Genomic DNA, 24,199 nt, shown 5'->3' with positions numbered 1-24,199 from the left:
GCCGCCAGCAGGGCCCGGAGCGCTCCGAGCCCTCCCGGACCGGGCCGGGAGCCCTCGTACCACCCCTCTCACCCCGGGCCACGCACTGTCATTTCTGGGAACTCCTCGTGTAAGTCACGAGGCTCGTTCCGTTTCTCGCAGTCCCGGCAGCGCAGCCGCCGCCGGTGGCCGGTGCCTGTCAGGGAGGCCGTGAGGAGAAGGCGCCGTGGGGAGCGTGGGTCCCATACCCGGTTTGCAGCCCAGCCCTCGGGGCGGGACGCGGCTCCATCACCCGGCTGCTCCCCGCTGGCCCAGGCACCGAGCCGCTCTGTTGGGTCCCCCGGCCGCGGAACGAGCCGCGGTTCGCCCCTCTAGCACCGGCCCTGGGGCAGAGCCCCCACTGCTCGGGAACCCCTCGGGCTTTGGCCCGACCCCGGGAGCCCACGGGGTCGGTGCCGGTGCCGCCACCGCCTCCCCCGCTCGGTCCCTCCTCGCCCCGCCCCGCCGGGCCCGGCCCCCGCTCCTCCCCCGGCCTGCGCGGCACCCGCCGCTCCTCCGCCGCTTCCCCGCTCCGCTCGGGGCCCGCGGCCCTTCCCGGCGGCCCGGCCTGGGGCGGGGGTGGCAACGCCCCGGGCATCCCGCAGGTGAGCGAGGGCCGCGGGCCGGGGCGGCGGGGCCGTGCGGGGGGAGGGCGGCCGGGCCGCGCCGGGGATGATGCAGCAGCAGCAGCGACCGCGGGGGCTCCGGCCCCGATCCTGCCGTGCCCCGGCCTGGGGGCGGCCCTGCACCCCCAGGGGCTGCTGCCAGCCCCGGGAGCGGGACCATGCTGCTTTGGGCTGTTTCTGGTCAGCCTCGCTCGTGTCCGGCTGCTGTAGCGTCTGTCAGGAGGGGACTCGGATTCTGGGGGTCCGCTGTGTTTGAGGAGTGACATAGCGGGCAGGGGGGAGATTTCCTGCAGGTGGTTTTTGTCTGAGAGCTAAATCTCTAGGTGAGTCATGTTGTGACCTCCCACAATAAATCAGTGTTCGGACCTGCTCTCCTTTGCATGGTGCACAGAAACCTCCTGGTTTTCCCATGCCTGATGCAGCTGCGAGCCAGCAGCACCTGCTTTCAGCTTCTGCCTTGTCACTGGGGCAGTTCGGTAAATATTTCTTTCTTCAGTATCTCAAGTATAAAATGTCTCAGAGCTCAACTGCAGATACTTCTTTCCTTGGTAGGTTATGCAAGACCAGACCTGGTAGTTGTTTTGTAGCTGAACAGTGCAAAGATTTCTTTTATTTGTGCAGTTGCTCTGAAGAATGTCAGCCTGCACGGATGTGAAACTCTTGACAGCTGGCTCTAGCTTTGGTACAAAACCACACAGTTGTTTTAAGAAAAAAAAACAACCAGCGAAAACCTAGAAACGTGTTCCTGTGGAAGGCAGGCAGAGAGGCTGGGTTTGGCAGCAGCTGAAGACTGAAAGTAGGTTGCAGTTACGGAGGAGCTGTTCTGACATGTTCGTGTACTGTCCTCCCTCAGCGGTGCCTGAGAAAGGCAGGCTGAAGGACTTGTTGGAGGGTGACTTCTTTTCCCATCATACACAGAACATTTTGACAAGCACGGTTCAGCTCTCTGGCAGTGCTTTTATGAAATTCCTGTTTTCCTGAGCAGAATTAGAGCTGTGAGTGCCAGCTGTAGCTCTTAGGGCAGAGTCGTGGGAAGGCAGAAGTTGAATATTTCCTTCTGAACAGTCACAAACCTTATTCTGGTCTGTGTGGTCGGGGCTCAGAGGCAAAAATGAGGTTTTCCCTGCATTGTTCAGAAAGGGAAGCACTGTGTGGGAAGATCAGCACCCCAGTGCTGGAGAGACTAAAGACCTGGTTTTGATTTTGAGGAGAGGAGTGGTCCCACAGAATGCACTGAAACCATCTAAATCCAAAAGACTCTGCTTAACAAAGTGCTTCAAAACCAGTTCCCAGTTAGTTTAAGCTGGTGAAGATATGAGGTCTGGAATTCATTTTCAAACAGTATTTTGTTCATTAAATTTTCTGGGGAACATCTGGGAGAGAGATAAGAAATCAAGGATGCTGAAATAGCAAATGTAGCATTGATTTTTCTTTTTTAATTGGACTAGCTGATGCATTTGGGGAAAGGGGTCTGTTCTGGTGAAGGAACTCAGAGCCTGAAATGTCCCAGTTTTATGTGTTAGTCAAAGCTGCTGTGCTCTTGTTATTTGTATTTTCAATCAATATCTGTTACACGGTGCTGCGTTCCTTCTCTGTGAAACTGCATGAAATTGCTCTGTTGTTTGTTAAGCTTTTCTTCAGGAGTTACTGAGATCCAGGTCAGCACCCCTGTGGTGCTTTCTACCATACACTTATGATTTCTTCTCCCTTTGCTCCTCCCATCAATTTACTGAGTTCTAAAGAGTGCTGGGAGAACAGAGTAAAATTAGCCTTGAGGTTTATCTTCTGCCAAGACAAGGTGCTAGGCAAGCTTTCCACTCCCAAGATAAGTGTTACTGATATGGCCTACTCATTTATAATCTTTCTTTTCTTTTCTCCCTCCTGTCAGTGATTCAGACCAGATAACACTGGGAATTGTTTCAAATGTCCTCAAAATGTGAAAAAACCAGAGTGTAGCAGCCATGTGGCTGCTGGAGTCATTAACATCGAGTTCATCAGATTTTTCCACTTCTTTGTTGCAATGATGTGGGCTCTTCACATCTGCTTCATTTCCAGCCAACTGTAATATTTTGGATCCTTGTCTGTGCTATTAATATCACTTATCTTCTTTTCTACTTTTTTAACAGCCATGAGCAAGGTTATTTAAACTATGCTTAAAAAACACAAACTCTCTTCATTTTTTTATAGCTGCGTGTTACTGAGACATATTTGAAGTCTTTTACATATCCATGGACCACCATAAAAGTGTTTATTGTGTTCATAAGCTATGAAATCATCTGTTCTTGTGGTGTTTGGATGTATGAGCTGGGTGGAACAGTGTTTTGTTATGTTTGGTACAGACTTTGAGTTCTGTGGCTCATACTGTTAAAAATCTGCCCATGAAATGGTAAATTCCTCAGAGACTGGAGCCTGCTTATCGGTGTTACAGTTCATTTAAGTCTATTTCCCTCTTGCCCAGCTTCATTTAGAACTAATCATATTTTTAATGTTTGATGAAGAAGTGTAACAAGGAAATGTTAGATTCAGATCAGCACAGTTGGGTGCATGAAGCTCCCAGGCACCACAGGCTGAGGGCTGGTCATGGGCTGCAGCACCTTTCACTTTTCATCAGGGTTTCATGCAAATGAGCTAATTAGATTTGTATCTTTGCAGCTGAAGCTGTGCCTGTGTGCTGAGCACCTCCCAGCATTTCTGAAGGCACATTCCATGATATGGATTATTAGCTTTACTTGTTTCTCTCTCCTCCCCATGGCTTTGCTCCTTTCCTACAATAACACAGTGGGGCTAGACTGTGCCAGATTTGTTCCAATCTCTGAACCTTAAAGATAGATATGGAACTCTAATATGCAAAACATGCCCAGGTGTCTTCTTACAATCTGACCTGCAGTGAAAGGAGCCATCCTTTTTGTCCTAGGAAACCCTCCTCACATGAGTGTTGGTGAAAATGGGGGACACAAGGGACATCTGTCCCCACCTGGATTCCATAGGAGAGGTGACCACGGATGATCTGCTGCTCAAATCCAAGGTACAGAGCTGTGGCTCTCACTTCTTTCCCTTTCAGCTGTTGTGCATGGATTTGGATGTTTGCTTTTTGAAGAAAACCCTGCCTATCTCCAGAGAGAAACTCTCCTTCCCCCACTGATGTACCCACATGTCCCATAAATCACTCTTTGTGACCTCACAAATTTCTCAGGGTCATTTTATCCTGCCTGAATGTGTCACTTAGCTAAAGTGGTGCATTTGTGTATTTGAGTGGAAGTGTGGTGAAAGGGATGAAATTCTATGAGCTGAAGGTTGGCTGTTTTATAGAGAGGTTTCTCACTCTTTAAGGACTTGGTTACTTAAAAACCAAACAACAACCTTCTTTTATTATCAATACACAGGGAACTTGCCAGTCTTGTGGAGCTGTGGGACCAAACCTCTGGGCTTGTCTTCAGGTAACAATGGCTTGTTTGTGTGCATGATGTAGTGGGGCTTCACTGAAATAGCATTTGTACTGAAAAAACAGTGGGGAGCAAAAAAGGGGCTCACAGTAGAACTGTACACTGATTTTTGATAGATTTCAAGGAGGAGACTCTCCAGTAACAATGAAAGGGTAACACTGTCACAATCTGACAAGATGTAACTGTTCACTCCCTGTAGGGGACTGTCCTTGCTATTCCCAGTAGGAGATAATAAATTCCCCAGTGCTGGTTGTTGGCCGGGTGTTGCCTCTGCTGGCACCTGTGGAGAGGCTGCAGGTGACACCTTGGAAGTGAGGAGGGAGGGAATCCATGGGACACTGGGGCAGGCAGGGACTGTTTATTTTTACACTGGAATGCCCAGACTTGGGCTGCTCAGGTGAGATCCCTGTTGGAGCAATGGCCTTGGAACAGAGACTTTGCCTGGGTGCAAACCTGGTTGCAGGTTTTTTCTTAAATCACTTCTAAATTTCCATCACTTCTAAATTTCCATCTTGTTGTGGGCCCTGAATAAAAAACAGGTTAGAAAACCAGGAAAATAATTCTGAAGCTGCTGCTGCTGTTGGGACTGGAGTTACAGACTGCTTTCTAAAGAGTCTAACATGATGTGCCCATTGTGCTTTGGCTCTTTCCCCTCTCTAGATTGGCTGTCCTTATGTTGGTTGTGGGGAATCCTTTGCTGACCACAGCACACTTCATGCACAGGTGAGCTTTTCTCTGTTCCCTACATTTAAATAGAATTAAATTTTCCTTGTTCCATGCCCTGGTAGTCCTGTGCTCCAGCCCAGGCCAGCTGCCAGAGGAGATCTGTTGTTTCATTTTGATTTCCAGGCCAAGAAGCACAACCTGACAGTGAACCTGACCACGTTCCGTGTGTGGTGCTATGCCTGTGAGAGGGAAGTGTTCCTGGAGCAGCGCCTGGCCCAGCCCCCCTCACCCCCCAGCAAGTTCCCTGAGCAGGTGGGTCTGGGCACAAGGGCAGGGCTGGGAGCCTGGCCAGGTTTTGTTTGCCTGGTGTAAAATTATCCAAGTGATTCCTGCCATGGTGCAGTGCTTGCTGTGGTGGGGATACCTTCACTGACAGTGGCTGCCTGTAGCCAGGGGACACTAGCCCTGACTTACAGGGTGTCCCAGCAAAAAGACAAATGACTTAGGGGTGAGAACTGGATGAGCTTTGTGGTCCCTTACAACCCAAATAATTTATGATGCTATAATTCTATTACTTGAATATCCATTCTGACTTTATTTTTAACATTTCCAATGGGGTATCTGCATGTGAGAAGAACCTGTCTGTCACATTTTCATTCCCAATGCATGGCCCATAGAAATTTCAGCTGTCAGACCAGAAACACAATGTACTTGTGACAGTGCTGCTCATTCCTGATGTATCTTATCACGTGTACTGGAAGCAGTAATGGCACTATTTCCACTCCCTGCTGCCTCAGAGAGAAGGCTAGACAGTGCAGCCTGTTCTTCCTTCTCCTTCTGCTTTTCTTGGAGGCTGGCTTGATTTATATATGAGATAATATCTCTCACAGCTCATCTTTCAAAGCAGGCCTGTGACTGATAGTTATTTCTCTGTCTTTAATCTAGGATTCTCCTTTGCCTGCTCACCCTCTGAAAGCTGTTCCCATTGCAGTGGCTGATGAAGGCGAATCTGAATCAGAGGATGATGATTTGAAACCAAGAGGTAACTTTGCATTGAGCTGATGAAAGAGCTGGCATGGCAGCTCTGCAGTCTGTAGGACCTGCACTGAGAGGGTTCCTGGCAGCAGAATGTGGACACTGCCTAGAGAGGGCTGGATTCCCTCTCCTGGGGGAGGAATATAGAAAGCAGCACATCTTGAAAGTGATTCATCCCTCTCTTGTTTGTGCTTCAGGCCTTACTGGAATGAAAAATCTTGGGAACTCCTGCTACATGAATGCAGCACTTCAGGCTCTCTCAAACTGGTAGGCATTAGGGCTTTCAGTGTTGTCATAAGTGACTTCACTAAATACCAAAAGTGTCACCTCTGATCTGAAACCTTCATGAGTCTTGCAAAGAGAGATTAGCCAGGCTGGAGACAGAAAAAAATAGGGTTTTTTTAGGGCAACAGAAATGTTACAGTAGGAAATTGAGGAACTAGCCAGCTTGTGCTGTGTACAAAACTCATGTTTAGAGGAATGCTGGAAGTAAAATTTCATCATTTCTGTTGCAACAGAAATTATTTATCCCAGAAAAAGCCATGTCATATCTCTTTATTATCCCCACTGATATAATTCTAATAACCTATATCCTAAAATATTCTCTAGCCATCCTGCTGAAACCCAATTCCAATATCTTTTCTGTACTCAGAGCAGGTTCAGATCAGCCTTTTTCCTTTGATCCAAGTGAGGAGTCACATCTGCATCTGGAATCCCTTCCTCCCTTGGTTTAAAATCAGTATCTTAAAGCATGCTTTTGATAAGGCCTGCATGAAGTTTTGATAAATAAATAGAAGCAGAGGACAAATTTCTGTGGGCTGAATCCTTCTCCTTTTCCTTCTCTTGTAGCCCACCTCTGACACAGTTTTTCCTGGAATGTGGTGGACTGGTCCGTACGGATAAGAAACCTGCCCTGTGCAAAAGTTACCAGAAGTTGGTGTCTGAGGTTTGGCACAAGAAACGGTGAGTGGTGACCCCTGATCTACCCTGGCCAGCTTTCAGAGGTGTGTTAGCTCTGAGATCTGGCATGGCAGAGAGGAAATGTGATCCTCAGGGACAAGGGCATTGTCTGAGGCAGTGATTTAACCCCCAGCATGGATGGGGGTGTGAGGATTCCCTGGGACCCAGGAGATCCCATCTCCTGCTGCTGGTGATGAATTGACATCAGTGAAAAGAATTCATTCTTAATATTACAATTTTTAAAAGGAAAAGTTTTTTAAAATATAGTGTCACTGATGGCAATGAAGAAAAAATGATGGAGTAAGAGAATACTTGGAGCTATCTCCAAGTATTTTATATGGACTTCAGTGGCCAGCACTTAATTGCACTGCTCTTGATTAGCAGAGAAATTGATGATTTGGATGAAAAAAGTTATTCAGAGATTTTTACTGAATAGAGTGGAAAATGCAGATGACATTTTGGTTTACTATTGGTTCAAATTCTGGACCAGTTCAGAGTGCAAAATTATGTGGCTCTGTTTAAATCTGAAGATGTCTGCTCTGTGCAATAAATAAACCCCAGCAAAACAGGAATTTAAATGGCATTGCATGTTTGCCTCAAGTTCATTATTAACAAGGAATAATGGAGAAAGGTGAACTGTGTCTTTGTGAAGGAGGAGGCTGCAGGCTTTGAAGCAATATCATGTCATTCTAATATTGACTGAATTTATCTCATTTACTGGGTGATCAGCCTGCCCAGATTTTGAGACAAACATGGTGCAGGAAAATCAAACAAAGTCACTAATTGCTAAACTCTGCTCTGGAAAGAATCACTTCCCACACTCAAAGAGTGACAGAGCTGGAAGTGAAATGTGTTTTGGGGAAGGGTCTCTCTGGAAAGACAGACTGAAATGGCTGCAAGGTGTTTCTGTCTCTTGGTGTGTTTGTCACCCAGCTCATGCAGAAATCTCTGCTCAGCCTTTGCAGGTGCATAATTATCTTTTGGCCTCTTTAACTACACACCACACCCTCTGTTATGGCCTGTTAGACAAACTGGCTCCAGGCCCAATATGCAAACTGACTTTTCCTTTTTTCTTTTTCCATGTCTGAACAGCCCGAGTTATGTTGTTCCAAGCAGTCTCTCCCATGGAATCAAGCTTGTCAATCCCATGTTCCGAGGCTATGCACAGCAGGTGGGCCTGAAAAAACCCATGTCATTATTCCAAAAACAGAGAATTTCATTCTTGCAGTGGTGGTGCTGGTGTTTAGAAGGAAGAGCTTGGGAGTCATGGCCTCTCTTTGTCAATATCAGTGATCTGATAGAGCATTTAGGAGACCTGGATTCTTTTCCAGGCTTTCCTCTGGCTTGTTGGTACCAAATCAGTTCATTTCCTCGTGTCAGCTTGCTCACCTCTGAAATGATGGTGGTCAAATCCTTTATAAATAGCTTTGAGATCTGCTGATATCTGCTCTGTGGGAGTTTGGCATTATTTATTCATGTCAGAGCTGAGGAACCTGGATAAATCTGCACTAAAAATTCAAAGACATGAATGTTCTATATTCTTTTTCTGGGGAATTGCAGGAAAACTAAGTCTTATTTAAAGGTAGTATCCTTTTTTTTCTTTTGAAGTCTTTATCAGTGTAGCTCTTCTGTTTGTTCTTTATGACAAAATGTAAACAACACACTATGATTAGAAAATTTACTAGAGAAATGACAGTGCATCAAAACTGTGATAGTGACAAGAAATCAAAACAAAGAATAAAAATAATGATTAATGAAAGAACTTCTCTATTTGTCTTTGATGTGAAATACGTTGGATTGGAAAACTCTGATCTGAAGAGATAAATTTGAAAGGTAGGCAGGGCAGGCTAAAAGCCAAACTTCATAAAACAACTGAAAGGTCGTAATTAACTTTCTGCAGTTGTCAAAATACCAGCTTGCTTTCCAGCAGCTCCTTTGAAGCCAAGGTATCAGCTCTTTTACCATGTATTATGAATGTAGGAGCTTGCAGCTAGACTGTACAGCTTTGAGTTTCTGGTTCCTCTCCCTGTTTATTAAAGATTTTAATCTGCCCTCTCTAAGAGGTGGCTTGCCATGAGTAGAAGTCAGTGTTCCTAAGATGTGTTTGTGGGAAAGAGGCTGTCCTCCAGGGCCTGCTGTTTTCATCAGGTTTCTCCTTGCTTTTTCCCTATTACCTGTGGCAAACCCTGGTAAATGTGCTCCTGATTTGCCTTTTACAGCTGCTCTCTGTCTTCTCAAAGTCTTTCAGCTGAAGGTATTCAGATAAAAAAATTAGGCCTTTAATTATGTAGGAGTTAAAGCATTTCTGTAACAGACAGATCCTTTGGTGCATGGCCCTGCTCAGCTGGGTCTGTGTGCTGCAGAGCAGGCTCAGCTTTGTGGGCACTCTTGGAATCAGCTGTGCATGGACCCAGCTCCCCTTTTGCCCCGTTTCTGTCTGGGTACTGACATGGAATCCTGGTTTTCAGGACACACAGGAATTCCTGCGCTGCCTGATGGATCAGCTCCACGAGGAGCTGAAGGAACCCATCGTGGCAGAGACGAGGGACCTGGACAGCAGCGAGCAGGAGGAGAAGCGTGAGGGCGACCGAAGCCCTTCAGAGGACGAGTTCCTGTCCTGTGACTCCAGCAGTGACAGGGGTGAGGGAGAGGGCCAGAGTCGGACCTCAGGGAGCATGGGCAGCAGCTCCCTGGCAGAGACAGAGCTGCTGATCCAGGATGAAGCAGGGAGAGGGATCTCAGAGAAAGAGAGGATGAAGGACAGGAAGTTCTCGTGCGGCCATCGGCGCAGCAACTCGGAGCAGGTGGATGAGGATGCAGATGTTGATACTACGATGATGCCAGTGGATGGCAGAGCCTCACCTGAGATGCTGCCAGCTCCCTGTCCTGCCAGCCCATGTAGGACACCAGGTATACCCCTCTTTCTGTTGGGACATTTTCAGAAAGATGTGTTACCATCCTGCACAGGCACTGTGGTGTAGTGCAGTTGCAAACACATAGTGTGATTGTTCCTTCTCTGTGTTTCAAAAGATTTTGCATCCAAGGTTTTCCTCAGTCCCTGCCTTTGTGCACAATTGCTTCTGTAAGGAAGTGTACTTGGTGAGCCAGAGAGGTGCTTAGCTAGGCTGTGAGCTGAGTAAAGGCACAGCAGTGAGAGCTGCCTCTGCCAAGCCTGCACTGTATTGATGCCTTTTAAGAAAAAAAGGTTTGGTATATGTACATCTCTTTATTTGATACACTGGCCTAGGGAAATACTAACTGTGGAAAAGGCATGGCAGAAGGTATTTGCTAATGTTGGACTGTGGACTTTGGGGAGAGAAAAGGGAGAGGCAGTGTGAGCATTTCTGTGTCTCAGGGAAAAGAAAAGAGCAGCAGTGTGGAGTCACCTCAAGCTGAACATATCCGATCTTTCAACGCTTCTTTATGTAAGAGTCTTACTCTGCCAGCTGGCACTGAAGGCAGCAATGCTGTCTGTGTGGTTTAGGGCTACAGGAGCAAGCTGCAAAATCTAATTAGTCATAAGTGTGAAAAAATGGCAGGTTGTTTTCTGGGCTTTTTTAGTATGTAATTATTAGCTGTTAGGTACAGCTCCGTATGCACTCTCTCCTGTGGCTGAGGGAGCTGTGTCTGCCAGCCTGTGCAAGCAGCAGTTAATGGACACTGCACTGTGCCTTTGAGAAAGATTCTGTGCTGGAACACAGAGCTAGGCTGACACAGATTGCAGTGGAGTTGCCTTTCATAGCTGGGGTTTTCAGCAGTGCCCTTTTCCCAAACAGAGCCTGACAATGATGCCTATGTGCGCTGCTCCTCGCGCCCCTGCAGCCCCGTCCATCATGAAATGCACTCCAAGCTGTCCAGCTCTCCTCCCCGCTCCAGTCCTGCCAGGCTTGGACCTTCCTACATACTCAAGAAAGGTAGGGCAAAGAAGGATTGCTGGGATGCAAAGGGGGGAGCATGTAGAGGAGGGAAGAGAAGGAATCCATCATGATTCTTGATTAACAGATGTAAGAAGTGCTGGACATCAGGGTGTTCTAAAATAGTATTTGGCAAAGACTACAGTAAACCTGCAGATAAAGTCAAGCTCTGAGCACAGTGATGTTCTAGTGTGGAGCCTGAAATGATTCAAGTCTGCATCTGTGTACTGTGTTTGTCATTAATAAAATGGCTCTCAAGTCCCAGGCACAGGCTCTGTCCCTTTAGGGGAGTGTGGAAATACATAAACATTTGTTTGCCAGACTTGAATTTCATGGCATGTGGGCCAGAGAGCTGTAAGATGCTGTTACTGACAGAGCTCCCTGCCTCTTGGACATCTTGGGCTCACAGGAATGGAATTAGGGCTGCAGATGTCCCTGCAGTGCTGGGAGCCTGTCAGGCTGCAGAATAGAGCCTGCCTTGTGTTGTTATCAAACTGGTCCCTTCATCCCAGAGCAAATTGCAAATCAAAATCCCTCAGTGCTGCACAGTCTGCAAACACAATGGCTTGTGCTTGTACCACTGTCCCTCCAGCTGCTGCATGAGGACATTCTTTCTTCAGCCCCTTGGCTGAGGTCAGCACAGCTGCAGATGTTCTGGCTGCATGAAAACCACTCTGTCTGCCTGCACGTGTGTGTGGGGACGGGGTTTGTTGTTAAACAAAACCTTGCATTTGGCCAGTCCCTGCTGTGGAGAGCCCTCTCCAGTGTGAGACACTTGGGGAACACGTGGTAAATGTCAGAGAGGGAAAAAAAGGGACAAAGTGCAGAGCAGAGGGGGAGAGGAAGTGAAATGCAAAGCTTGGAGCAAAGTGTCACAAGACCTCAGAAAACCAGCGGCTGTCTGTGGCAGGGCTGGGCTTCTAAACATGTAAAAGGCTGGAAAGAGGAGTTCCAGTACAACAATTTCTGCCTCCTGAGAGCCAACTGGTGTTGGTTCACTTGGCTTCCTCTCCCTTGTACCACACACAGCAGCAGAGTCCTCCTTGTCTCTTCGCACCTTGCCTCACCATGTCCCTGGGATGGGGTCTGAACATGAGCACAATGCTTGTCCCGTGTTCTTACGTGGTTGTGTGACTCTGTGGAGACTGAGCGGGCCATTCCCTGTTCTCCAGCCCAGGTGCAGGCCTCTGGGAAAAAGAAGAAGGAGCTGCGGTACCGCAGTGTGATTTCCGACATCTTCGACGGCTCCATCCTCAGCCTGGTGCAGTGCCTCACCTGTGACAGAGTGAGTGTCCTGGGCCTCCCAGTCACCAGCACGGGCTTTGGGCTTGTAGATCTCTCCCTAGGGAATGGTGCTGCTCTTTGAAACCCTGTGGGATGCAGCTGATGTGGCCATAGGTGATGGCAGGGGAGGTGTGAGAATCTGCCATGCCAAGGAGATGTGTTTCTGTGTTTGCTGATCTGTGTTATTGAGTTGACCCAGCAGTATCACATTCACATCAGGAAACTGAGTTCAGTGCTACAAAGCCCATGACAGAAGTCAGTGCTGACAGCAGGGAAGAATAATTAGCCACAGTGAGTTGCTCCTGCTGCCAGCTCAGGTTTCTAGCCTGGACTAAATCCAAGCAGTGATAAAAGGTGATGAAGGTCAGGTGCCAGCTCCATTACACATGGGAAACCCTGACCTGTTCCTCTTGGGTATTTCCAGGTTTCTACAACAGTGGAGACGTTCCAGGACCTGTCACTCCCAATCCCAGGGAAGGAGGACTTGGCCAAGCTGCACTCTGCCATCTACCAAAATGTGCCAGCCAAGACAGGAGCATGTGGGGACAGCTATGCCTCACAGGGCTGGATTGCTTTCATCATGGAGTACATCCGCAGGTGTGCTCCCTCTGCTGCACCTCTGTTCTCTGGGCTTTGCCCTGCAGTGCTGGGAGCAGCTGTCCCTAACCAGTGCTGTTAACACTGGGATGTCACCTGGAGCCTTTCCTTGGAGTGTGTGGCACCTCTCAGGGCTTTGAGCCTTCTCATGGGGAGCAGTTGTCACTGCTCCTCTCAGTCTGTCACACACCTTGAGAGCTCTTGTGTAGCTGATCACCCCTCACTGCTGCCTCAGAACTGCCCTCCAGAGCAAATTAATTCCTGGTGTAGTTTTCCAAATCATTTCCAGTTTGAGCAGGAACATCAGCTGAGAGCAGCTGTGCTTTCCCTGCTCCTCTGGGATGTGGGATGAACTTAGGACCTACAGCTAGAAGGAAATTTATCATCCACTTGGGGTTTTGTGTGCCAAAGCATTCAGCTGTTTTATTTATAACTCTTAATCCCTTTCCTCTGCAGGTTTGTGGTGTCCTGTATCCCTAGCTGGTTTTGGGGTCCCGTGGTGACACTGGAGGATTGCCTTGCTGCCTTTTTTGCAGCAGATGAGTTGAAGGGTGAGTTTTTTCCGTGTGGTCTGACAGCATGGAGGAGCATTCCATAATAATTTCAAAGGCAGATTAAATCTCCTAGAACTCCTGCCTTGGTGTGTCATTAGAGACTGGCAGTGCCAAAAGTTTGCAGCTCAGCATCTCTGAGCAGGAGGGAACTTTTCTACCTGCTCAGGGTGAGTGTCCTCAGTGAGGAGCAGACAGAGCTGTGGGTTGGTTGAGTGCTGTGGCTCCTCAGTTTCTTCACTTTCTCATCCTTCCTGCTAATTGGCTGCATCCCTATCTTGCCTGCACTTACTGAGAGGAGTTGTTTTGATCTTTTCTCATCCCTGTCCTGCCCAAAAGGCTCTTAATCTGCTTTCTGTGCACTGTCTGGAAAGGTAGCTGTGTCAGCCTTGTGTGCTCTGAGCAGCTGCATAATGGCTGTTCTCTCTCTACAGGGGACAACATGTACAGCTGTGAACGGTGCAAGAAGTAAGTTGGCATTATCTGTTTTGTGTTCCATGTCTGGAGTTTTATTTCTGGAGTTTCATTTCTCTGTACTGCTGTCAGATATTTTGCTGTGTCCTCTGCCTGGACAATTCTGCTGGAATTCAGGATTTGTCTTGGATTCCAAAGGGAGCAGGACCCAGCTATGCCTGTGCTCTAGAGAGTCCTCACAGCTCGTTTCTTTTCCTCCCTCAGGCTGCGGAATGGAGTAAAGTATTGCAAAGTCCTGCGCCTCCCAGAGGTGGGTAAAGGCACCTTGTTTCCTAATTCTCTTCTAGCAGCCACTGAGGAGGTCAGGAGGCCAGAGGTAGAATAAAACCAGCAGGGTTTTTGGTGGCAAAAATATCAAATCTGTATTTAGATCAGAAAGACTTTCTCAGTCTAAGCTGATGAGCCAGCAGGATTCATGAGAAACAGGCAAAGAACTCCTGCAAGGATCAGACACACAGAGATGTGCTGTGCTCCCAGAGCTGCCATGGCAAAACTTCTCTTTGATGTCCTGTGTCCTTGGTCCTTCAGATCCTTTGCATCCACCTGAAGCGGTTCCGGCACGAGGTGATGTATTCCTTCAAGATCAACAGCCACGTCTCCTTCCCCCTGGAGGGGCTGGACCTGAGACCCTTCCTGGCCAAGGAGTGTGTGTCCCAAATCACCACCTACGACCTCCTGTCTGTCATCTGTCACCACGGCACGGCTGGCAGTGAGTCCCTGTCTGGGAGAGGAGCAGGGTGGGGGTGGGAGTGAGGCAGGAGGGTGCTCAGGAGTAGCCAGCACCTCCTGAGACCCCCTCCATTCTCAGCCTCTGCCCTTTGGAAAGTGAACTGAGCAGCTCCTGACAGATCCCCTGCAGCTCTTTCAGCCTCCCCACAGGCTTGGCTCAAACCCTTTCCCACTGTTCAGTCTTGCTGAGAGGCTCTTCCAAAGAAGGCAAATCAGGGTGACAGTGCCAGGCTCTGCTGTTCCAGCAAAGCTTGCCTCAACAGGAATTATCCTTTTTTTTTGTCTCTCTCTCTGCTGTGTGCCAGCAGCTAATCCTGTTTGTGCTGCTGCCATTCATTATCCCAGGCCTGCCTTCTGTCTGCAGTGCAGCTCCAGCAGTGCTGTGCTCTGTTGCAGGTGGGCACTACATTGCCTACTGCCAGAACGTGATCAATGGCCAGTGGTACGAGTTCGATGACCAGTACGTCACCGAGGTGCACGAGACCGTGGTGCAGAATGCAGAAGCCTACGTGCTGTTCTACAGGTGAGCTGTGCCCTCAGCCCCTTCCTGGGCACAGAGCACCTGCAAATGCATTTCCCACATGGAGTTCTCCTCTCCCTGCTCCAGGAAAAGCAGTGAGGAGGCTGTGAGAGAGCGTCAGAAGGTCGTGTCCCTGGCCAGCATGAAGGAGCACAGTTTGCTCCAGTTCTACATCTCTCGAGAGTGGCTCAATAAATTCAACACCTTTGCTGAGCCTGGGCCCATCACCAACCACACCTTTCTGTGCTCCCATGGAGGTAAGGCTGCTGGGCCTGGGAGCAGCACCTCTGATGCTTCCAAATGCAGGAAAAAGCTCCAGCTGCCATCCTGATCCGGGGAAGCTGCAGTGGGAATCTCTTTGGCAGAAACTCCAGCCTGCTCAGGGAGGGATGAGACAATTACCCATTGTGCTGCTGGTTGGAGGCCTGGGGGGATGTTTAGTGCTGGGAAACAACAGTTTTCAGTTCTCTGTGTTTAAAAACAAACCTGTAGAAAGCAGATAGGGCAGGGTTTATCTGTGTTACCCTGTCAGCAGGGCTGGCCCTCGGGGTTTGTTTGGAGAGGGGAGCTGATAGCACATCTGACTGACTCTGCTGCTGTTTCATCAGCCATGCTGGGGAGCACTCAGTGTTTGTAAATCTCTCTTCTAAATTGGAAATGAAGCACTTGATTAGAAATTAGGGCCGTGGATTGAGAAACCTCCACAGTTAATGAACTTCTGACTGTCTTCCATTAGCAAAGAATGCAGATTCTGGAATCAGAGTTCTCAGAATGGAAAATCTGCCTTCTTATCTGTGTCTGTTGTACACAGCAGTAATGAAATCCCTGATTAATTCTTCCTCTTGCCTTTCCTCCACAGGGATCCCTCCTAATAAATACCATTACATTGATGACCTGGTTGTGATTCTGCCCCAAAACGTGTGGGAATATCTCTACAACAGGTGAATATGTATTTGTAGATTAGAGTGTAGAGTATTTGTAGAGTGTCCTGATCTAAGCCAGGATGAGCTGTATCAGTGCCTGTCCCAAAAACATAACAAGAGATAAGCCAGAAGAGCAAAAGTGTGGCTGAGTAAAGGCAGCTCTGTGCCCTCAGCTGCAGCTGCACCTTCCTCACCAAAAATGGTATAAAAATCCCTGCCAGTAGGATGCAGGGCTGGGAAGAGTTTCCTCTCTGCTGCAGTTCTCCATTGCCCTGCCTCTCCTGTGCCCAGGTTTGGGGGTGGCCCTGCTGTGAACCATCTGTACGTGTGCTCCATTTGCCAAGTGGAGATCGAAGCCCTGGCCAAGCGCAGGAGGATCGAAATCGACACCTTCATCAAGGTTGGCTTGGGGAGCACCGGGAGCAAGGCAGAGGGCAGGGCTGGGGAGTGCAGGCCTGGAAAATGCCTCTTCTCCAGAATGTGATCTGCAGCACAGCCAGGAGCCTGGCCTGGGGCTCCCCAGTGTAGAGGGGCAATGCTGTGCAGACAGAGAGTGTGAGACCATCCTTGTCTTGTGCCTGCTCTGTGAGCAGAACAGGGGGTGAGGAGGGAATTCCATGGGGTTCTTCAGGAGAACTGGCCTTACACCCCCAAGATCTCAGGGGTGGCTAAGCCCTTTCTGTTTCTCTGTTGTTGCTGTCCCAGCTGAACAAGGCTTTCCAGGCAGAGGAGTCTCCAAGTGTCATCTACTGTATCAGCATGCAGTGGTTCCGGGAGTGGGAGGCCTTTGTCAAGGGCAAGGACAATGGTAAGGATCAGACACTGGGGTCTGTCAGGGGCACAGGGGGAATGGAAATGACTCCATTTGCTGGGCCTTGGCTGAGCACTGCCCCTGGCTGGGCAAGGTTCAGGCACCAGCCACTGGGGCTGCCTGCAGTTCCCCAGGGCAGGACAAAAATGACCAAGAGAAGTTAGGAAAGCATCTGAATCTGGAGGCAGCAAGGAAATCAGATGGTTTTTGACATGTTTGTTCTCCTACAGAGCCCCCTGGACCAATTGACAACACCAAGATTGCCCTCACAAAACCAGGTGGCCACGTGCAAGTCAAGCAGGGTAAGGCTGGTGCTTGCTGCCTGAGGTGCTGCTGAAAGGTAAAGGAGACTGTTCCACTGGGTCTGGCTGTGAACAATGGAGTCACAGAGCAGGATGGTGCTGCAGAGGATGACAACTCTACCCTGCCCCTGCCCTGAGTGAGCCAGTTCAGCAGTGGCAGCTCCTGCATGCCCAGATTGCTGTGACTGGTTCTGCAGACCCCCAGCTCCTGCCTTGCTGCTCCCCAGGCCCCTTCCACCACTCCCCTTTGTGCTGGAGCTTTGATCTTGTGTTGCTTTTGATGTGGTCTTCTCTCAGCATCTGCTGTGGCCCAGCTCCCAAAGTTAAATCAGCCTCAGGTTGTGCCTGGCAAGGTTTAGATTGAATATTAGGAACAATTTCTATATGGGAAGGGCTGGGTTTGGAAGAGGGATGTAAAGGATGTGTAGATGTGGTGCTTGTGGCCATGGATTAATGGAGAACAGCCCGGTGCTTGCAGCAGGAGGGGGCACTGCAGGGGCTGTGTGCAGGGACCCCCGGTGTCTCCTCCTGCTCCTGGGCTGGCCCTTTGGGGGGAGCTGTTTATGGGGAAATCCTGGCGTGCTGGGGCCCTGACCTTTCCCTGCTGTGCACCCGGTGATTGCTGCTTCCCTCGCAGGTGCTGACTACGGGCAGATCTCCGAGGAGACCTGGCTTTATTTAAGCACCCTGTACGGGGGCGGGCCCGAGATCGCCATCAGACAGAACGTGGCCCAGGTGCAGGAGCTGGAGAACCTGCACGGGGAGCAGAAGATTGAGGCAGAGACTCGAGCAGTGTGATGCGTGCAAGGGGGCAGGGCCGGCACAGGTACCGCTGTGGGGGATGGAGGCTGGGAGTCCTGCGGGGTCCAGATCCCCCCTGGGCTGGGACTCGAGGTGTGTGCAGCTCCCCCAGCACTCCCGGGGCAGGCAGGCTTCCTCCTCCTCCTCCTCCTCTGGTGTGGCTCTGAGCACGGGGTGGTGCTGGGAGAGGCTGGCACAGAGCTGCGCCTCCCCTCTGGTGCAGCCACGGCCACAGGCTTGTCCTGAGCTGAGCCCTCTCCCTTCCTTTGCTTACACCAAACCAGCACTCCCAGCTTGGCCCCAGTGCACTGAGCTCTGCTCCTTTGCAGGTTTTGCTTTTGGCACTTCTCTTTTTAATTCAAACATGTAAAGATAATGAGACATTATTTATGTTTCCAGCAGAGAAACCTGGTTTGAGTCTGAGTAAAGCCACAGGTTCTCCTGTGCTTTTGTGCTGGTGGTGCTGTCACAACTTCCTAGTTTTGCTCTTTATTGAATTCTTGCAAATTCAGTTGCAGTCAACTAAGACATTTGAAAAGAAGCTCTTCCCTTCTCCTTTCACTCACAAACCCACACCTTCATGGTCCTGCAGATTTTTATTTTCTCCTTGTTACTGCTCTCCTATGTTCAGCACGTTTTTGGACAAGGCTGGAAGGCTCCTCCTTCCCAAAGCCTCCTCAGGCTGACCCTGCCCTGAGCCTGTGTCTGACTCCCTGAGGGGGTGAAGCTGAGGAGGGGCCCCTTTGTTCACTCAGAGGGGGCACCTGGGGCTGGGGAGGGGCCCAGGCTGGTGAAGCAGCTTTTTAGGAACGAGCTCTTTGTGCAAACGAGCCCCACCTGTGTGCTGAGCTCATTCCAGATGTCCTTTGTGTGCACAGTGGCTCACTGAATCCAAATGCTCCCAGATCTGCTGCCACCAATGCAGCAGAGACAGAAATGAGGGCAAAAAAGGCCAAACTTCACTTTTCTCAGCAGGGCCATTCTTAACATTCTTTTTGTTCATCTTGCAGCAAGGCAGGAGTTGAATCTTTGCAAGGCTTTGAGAGCAGTTTAATGGAGCAGAGCTGGGCCTGAGCCAAACTCTGTTCATGGTGTGGGTGATGCCACAGCACCAAGTCTGACCTGCATGGAGCTGGGACCTCCTGAGCTCCTCAAAAAAATGGGAGGGAAAGGCTGCTCCTTGACTTAGAGATAGAAGGGGTAGGACAGGAGAATTTGAGAAGAAAAATGTGGCCTTCATGGTTCTTTTTTCTTTTTTTCGTTTTGTTTTAGATAAAGCATTTGTTGCATAAAGCAACTTCTTTAAAAACTGTCTATAATTGATTCAGCATGTTAATTCTACAGTTCTGTTCATGGGATGCTTGTTTAGACCCAGCCAGACCCCAGGGGAGGTCAGAGAATGAGCCACTGTTGAGATTCTCATTGTTCCAAGCTGTCTTTATTCCCCAGTGCAGCAGCCCTGCTGTGCTGCAGAGCCTGCAGGGCTGCATGTCTGTGTTGTCTGTGTTCAGAGGGTGCTGTACAGACTGTAATGACACTCCTGTGCTTCAGTGTTAGACCTTGTGCTCAAAGTGGTACAATAAATTCATGTGCATCCAACAAGGCCTGCCTTGCCTGGTGAGAGGGGCTGACAGCTCAGGGAGCAGGGTGGGGAAAGAAGAAAAAAAAAATTAAATGTAAAATAAAGTCTAAAGTTCCTGCTGAGCAGAGGCTGTGTGGGGACAGATCCTGCAGCAAGATGAGCCTGAGGCCACTAAACCATCCTGTGCCCACTCAGACCTCCCTTCACCTTTCATTAACCCCATTGCACCTGAGAGTGCCTCAGAAAGCCTGGATGTGCTGCTCATGGACAATATTATTATCCTGGAACTTGCAAGGGAAGGAGTTGCAGTTTCATTGAGCTGTTCCAGGAGTCTACAAGAGTTTCCTGTCACTGTTTTGTGGCCAAATATCCCTGCAGGTCCATTCCCCTCCCTTGGTAACACAGTCAGCAGCCTGTTCCCAGGGAACACCAGGCTCTGGCACTGGGAATTTACAGTTTCTGAAGCAGCCCCAGGGGCTGGAGCAGCAGGAATTCCCTGCCCAAGTGAGTGAGGCAGCCTCAGCTGGAGCTGGGTAATAACAACATGCAGTTTGTTCTTGAGCAGCTTGGAGTCAGCTGTCCAAACTTGGATCTTCCAAACAAATCTCTCACCTGAGCAACTGAACAGCCCCAAACATTCCCAGAGACACCAAGAGCAGCCCTCAGGGTGCACAAACAGCTCCAGGCTGCTCTGGCAAAGCCCTGACTGCTCTGGGGTACCTGGTCAAGGACTGGAGGGTTTGTTCTGCATCCTGATTTCACCTGAGCTCCAACTGCAGCCTGGCTTTGCTCCAGCTCCACTGTGGCACTTCTGAGCACACCTCACACAGCTCTGGGAGCCAGTGCCAATGCTGATCTCTTATCAGTTCTCTTTGCAAATAATTTCCCCCTTTTTTATCAGGTTCCTTTGCTAATTGCAAAAAAGAGGAGCAGAAAGAACTGTTCATGCAGTGGGGGCTGATGGAGCAAACCTCAGTGTCAGATTATCCCTGCCCTCAGCTCAGTTCCTGTGTCCCTGTTCCTGGGAGCAGAGCCATTGCTCTGCTGTAACTGTGACACAAACACTCCACACAAAAACCTTATTTCATTTTCTTCTCCCTTTTTGCTCAGCTCTACACCCCCAGCTGTCCCCCACCCCTTTGGTTGTGCCTTTTCTATTTTAAGTCAGCAGTGCTGATTCTGTGAAAGATAAATCCAAGTGAGAGCCAGAGGAACACCCCCTCCTATTCATTATTGCCCAAAAGCAGAGACCAGCAGCCTGTCACAAGCAGCCCTGATCTGTCCTGAGCTGACAGGGATGTAATTAGTGCTGGCAAAGAACAACTGAAATCCTGCTGAAGAAATGTAGCAGCTTGACTGAATTAAACAAAAATCATCTCTAGATTATTTGTCAGGTGAAAGGACCACCAGGTGTCACCTACTGAGTGGGAAAACTGCAAATCTTGGTTCTTGGATGGGCTCTTTGCAGTGACCTGGACCAAGGGGTGATGGAGAAGCTGGCCAAGAACTGGGGGCTTTTCTCTCAGCTAGAGACACACACACATTATTCACACCAGAATGGAATTGTCCATCTCAGCCAGAGTCCCAGAAATGTGCCTGGTTTTGGATTATCTGGTGAAGGGAGGCATTGCTGTGTTGGACACACTGCACATCCACACATCCCTGCCCAAACCATTCCCTACCAGGCTTGCAGCAGCCTGAGTTTTAATATAAAACCAATCAGCATCAAAAACATCTGCCAAGGCTTCCAGCTAAACCAGAGCATTCACCACAGGCATTCCAGGGTACAACTCTCTCTTTAGATCAAATCTTTGCCCCAGGTTTCCAGTTCTCATAGGCTCCTACTGAAGAAGCACAAAGCACCTGCCCTTCCCACACCAGCTCCAGCCACAACAGCCCATTCTCCTTTCTCCTCACATGACTAAGTTAAAAAACCAACAAACAAACAACCCAACCACTTCCTTCTCTCTTCAATGCCAGCTTAAAGTGACCTGATGGGACCCAGCTCTGGGGGACAGACTACAGAAGAGCCAAATTATTACTCCTGAAAATTCCAGCAGGAAATAATATAAAACAAAAATCAAAACCAAAGCCAACAAGTGAAAATGGGTCCTCACTTTTCTGAAGAGAGACAACACCACACCAGCACCACACTGGAATGTGTTGAGCCACTTGTTCCATGAACATTTCACAGCTGGAAGCAAAACCCAAATCCACCCCACAGCCAGGAAGAATAATGAGGAGTAAGAGAGCAGCCCTGGGGAGTTTTAGCCTGAATTCCTCTGTGGCTGAAGCAGCAGCCACAGGCAAATTCAAATTCCCACTCCCCACTGGACACATGAGGGAAGCAGCAGCTCCTGGAGAGCAATGGCTGCACCTCAGCAGCCCCAAGAGCTACAGCAGAGAGGCACCAACCTTTCTGTTGGGAAAAAAATGCAACAAATCCATTTTTCTTCCTGTCTGGCTGATCAAAAGGGTCCAGTGAAACTGTATTTCTGGAATTAAATGTTTATTTAAATATGCAGATGACTTTGTTTCATTGCTACAAGGTCAATATTCGCTTTCAAATGGAAGCACTTTATTTGATTGAATTCTGTCTCCAGAAATGAATGGGCAACACCAGAACCTTTTACATTGGCAATGAAATCACAACACTGAGATGCCACCAAGATCTCGAGATCAGTGCTCAAACACACATACACACACATATACAAATAAAAAAGTGCTCGACATCATCATGTTAAAATAGAATTTGGCTTCTTTTAGGTCTTCTGTCATTTCAGGCAGGAAAACAAAAAACCAAAGAACAATATGCATCAAACTAAATGAACTTCTGAAAAATACTCAGCATTAAACACAACTTTGAGTATCAGTAAATATGTTTCTTCTCTATTTACAGGTGTTAAGAAAGGGCATTAGAGACTTTTGCTGGGGATCATGAAATTTCATAAGATGTACAGTCCACGCTGCTGGGCAAGATTAGTAAATCCAAGCAGAGTTTTTATAAACCAGTCACATATTTAGTTCTTCAGCGTTTGCCAAAGGTAAATTCTACAAAAATTATTCATTACCCTGAATAACAGCAGCAGAATAAACATGTGCAGACTATGAGATATGACTGTGACTATTTCTTAAATAAGTTTTAAGATCCAGGCTTTTGGGAACTACTTGCCAAGTTTATAAAAACTCCATACATGGTCTTTTAATAAAACTTCAGGAATCAATCAGTCAGCTAAAGCTAATGCTCCTTCTACAGCACAATTTCGAAACACAGACATTGCAATTGTTCCAATGTTCCACAGAGGCTGACAATAATATACTGTCCACCCAGATTAAATATAGAAAAGCAAACTTTGATCTAATTTTTACATAGATGGCACAACAATAGGTGAAAGTGAATTCTTAGCTGCTGATTCAACAGTGCATTGGACACGAGAATAAAAATACTGCAGCTAAAAATATTTTAAGGATATTTTTGCACACCTGTTAATTGTTCAACCCTTTAGATCCCCTGGCAGGTGGAGACCACAAAGCCACAGGTGCCAGCCAGGGGATCCCATCCTGCTCTTGATCTGAAAGCTCAGTGAGCACAGCAGCAGCAGTGATTTATGGGTTGTGACCCTGCAGTGCTGCAGAACAGCCCCAGCCTTGGTGCTGCCTCTGCTCAGCACACTTGGGTTGGGTTTAAATCACAAACCTTCTGCTGGTTCATGCTGGCAACTCTTAAGCACCATCACACAACAGCTACAGGATGTACTGTAGCACCAAGGGACTTGGTAAAAACAAAAGTTGGCATCTTAAATGGAGAGAAAGGGACAGAACTATGAACACCACACATAACCCAGCTCAAAAATCCCTTCATCCCCAACACAGAGACTGGGAGATTCTGGGCTGTGTTTTGATGTGCTGACCCTGCAGGACAGCCCAGCAGGCAGCAGAACAACACTCACCTGCCTGCAAACAAACCCTGAGAGGTTTCATTTTGGGGTCACTGCCCATAGTGGCTTCCATGTCACATTTCTCTACTTGTGGGGATTGTACAGAATAAGCTGGAGTTGGACTGCAGCCAGAAGATTCCCCCAAATAAAATGTGGATCCAAGAATTAATTTGGCCCTCAGGAGCTATTTAGTGGCAACTGATTCTTGCAGGGCTCAAACATGTCCATGACTGCAAAACTCAAGCAATGGTAACAATTCAGGGGAAATCAAGTTAGAATATGGAAGTTTGTGGAAGTTTAGAGAGGGAATTAACCCTTTGTTAGGCAGCTGAAGTCCAGATCATGTGATTTTGGAGATATTGCAGCTCTCTTACCACTGTATGACATGATAAAGTGCAGAATCACTTATCCTACTTCTGCTCCAAACCAAACCATGTGAGAACAGGGTGGTCACAATTCCTGTCTGGCTGCTGGGTCCAGGTCCAGTCCATGACAAGATGGGAGAAGGAAACAGTGCAGTTTCTTTTTTTTTTTTTCTTTCCTCTTTTATTTATCTAAAAAAACTCTATTATTCCAACATGAACTGATGAGAACGCACAGGAGGTCATGCAAAAAAAGAGAAGGCAGGTCTGAAATGCTGAAAAACAAACCAACCAAAAGAAAACTGCAGAGAGATTAAACCACGAGCCACAAAATAACGTGACCCTGAGGAAGGTGGGCGCAGGCAAGGCAACAGGGCGAGCATGCAGGCTGAAACCAGAGCCAAACTGGGCTGTGAGCAGCAGCAGCAAGGGCTGCCAACCAAAATGCCACTGTCTGTGTCTGTGTGTGTCTGTGTGTGTGTGAGGAACAGCAGGGACACAGGAGGGGGCAGACAGAACAAGCAGGAAAACAAGTACATACGTGAGCTTGAAGGGTTTCAGGAAACAGCAGGGTCAGAGGGGTTTAATACCTGGAATGAGCATCAGCCTGGATTTGGAAAAAGAGAAATAAAGGCTGACAAGTATTAGTGACCTTCTGGGGAA

General features: G+C 48.5%; 1 protein-coding gene across 3 annotated transcripts; it reads left to right on the top strand.

The window, feature by feature from the left end:
- The first annotated feature begins 3 nt into the window (after window positions 1-3).
- USP20 (ubiquitin specific peptidase 20) lies at window positions 4-22,349 on the top strand. 3 transcript variants are annotated; one of them, XM_064728092.1, is made up of 25 exons: window positions 149-623; window positions 3,559-3,669; window positions 4,028-4,081; window positions 4,748-4,810; window positions 4,937-5,065; window positions 5,699-5,795; window positions 5,986-6,055; window positions 6,638-6,751; window positions 7,841-7,919; window positions 9,217-9,658; window positions 10,525-10,662; window positions 11,835-11,947; window positions 12,371-12,543; window positions 13,000-13,094; window positions 13,529-13,562; window positions 13,773-13,818; window positions 14,097-14,277; window positions 14,694-14,820; window positions 14,905-15,074; window positions 15,677-15,758; window positions 16,032-16,140; window positions 16,446-16,548; window positions 16,782-16,853; window positions 17,491-17,679; window positions 22,136-22,349. In XM_064728092.1, the coding sequence occupies exons 2-24, from the start codon at window positions 3,589-3,591 to the stop codon at window positions 17,649-17,651; spliced, it is 2,733 nt and encodes a 910-aa protein (XP_064584162.1). In that variant the 5' UTR covers window positions 149-623; window positions 3,559-3,588; the 3' UTR covers window positions 17,652-17,679; window positions 22,136-22,349. The 3 variants fall into 3 exon arrangements, with proteins under 3 accessions (XP_064584161.1, XP_064584162.1, XP_064584160.1); XM_064728091.1 differs by lacking the exon at window positions 149-623 and adding an exon at window positions 4-109 and having other exon boundaries at window positions 17,491-22,349; XM_064728090.1 differs by having other exon boundaries at window positions 150-623; window positions 17,491-22,349.
- The last annotated feature ends 1,850 nt before the right edge of the window (window positions 22,350-24,199 follow it).

The sequence above is a fragment of the Zonotrichia leucophrys genome, chromosome 17, assembly GCF_028769735.1.
Source record: "Zonotrichia leucophrys gambelii isolate GWCS_2022_RI chromosome 17, RI_Zleu_2.0, whole genome shotgun sequence".
NCBI classification, from domain to species: domain Eukaryota; kingdom Metazoa; phylum Chordata; class Aves; order Passeriformes; family Passerellidae; genus Zonotrichia; species Zonotrichia leucophrys.
This window is presented reverse-complemented; position numbering and strand designations above follow the sequence as displayed.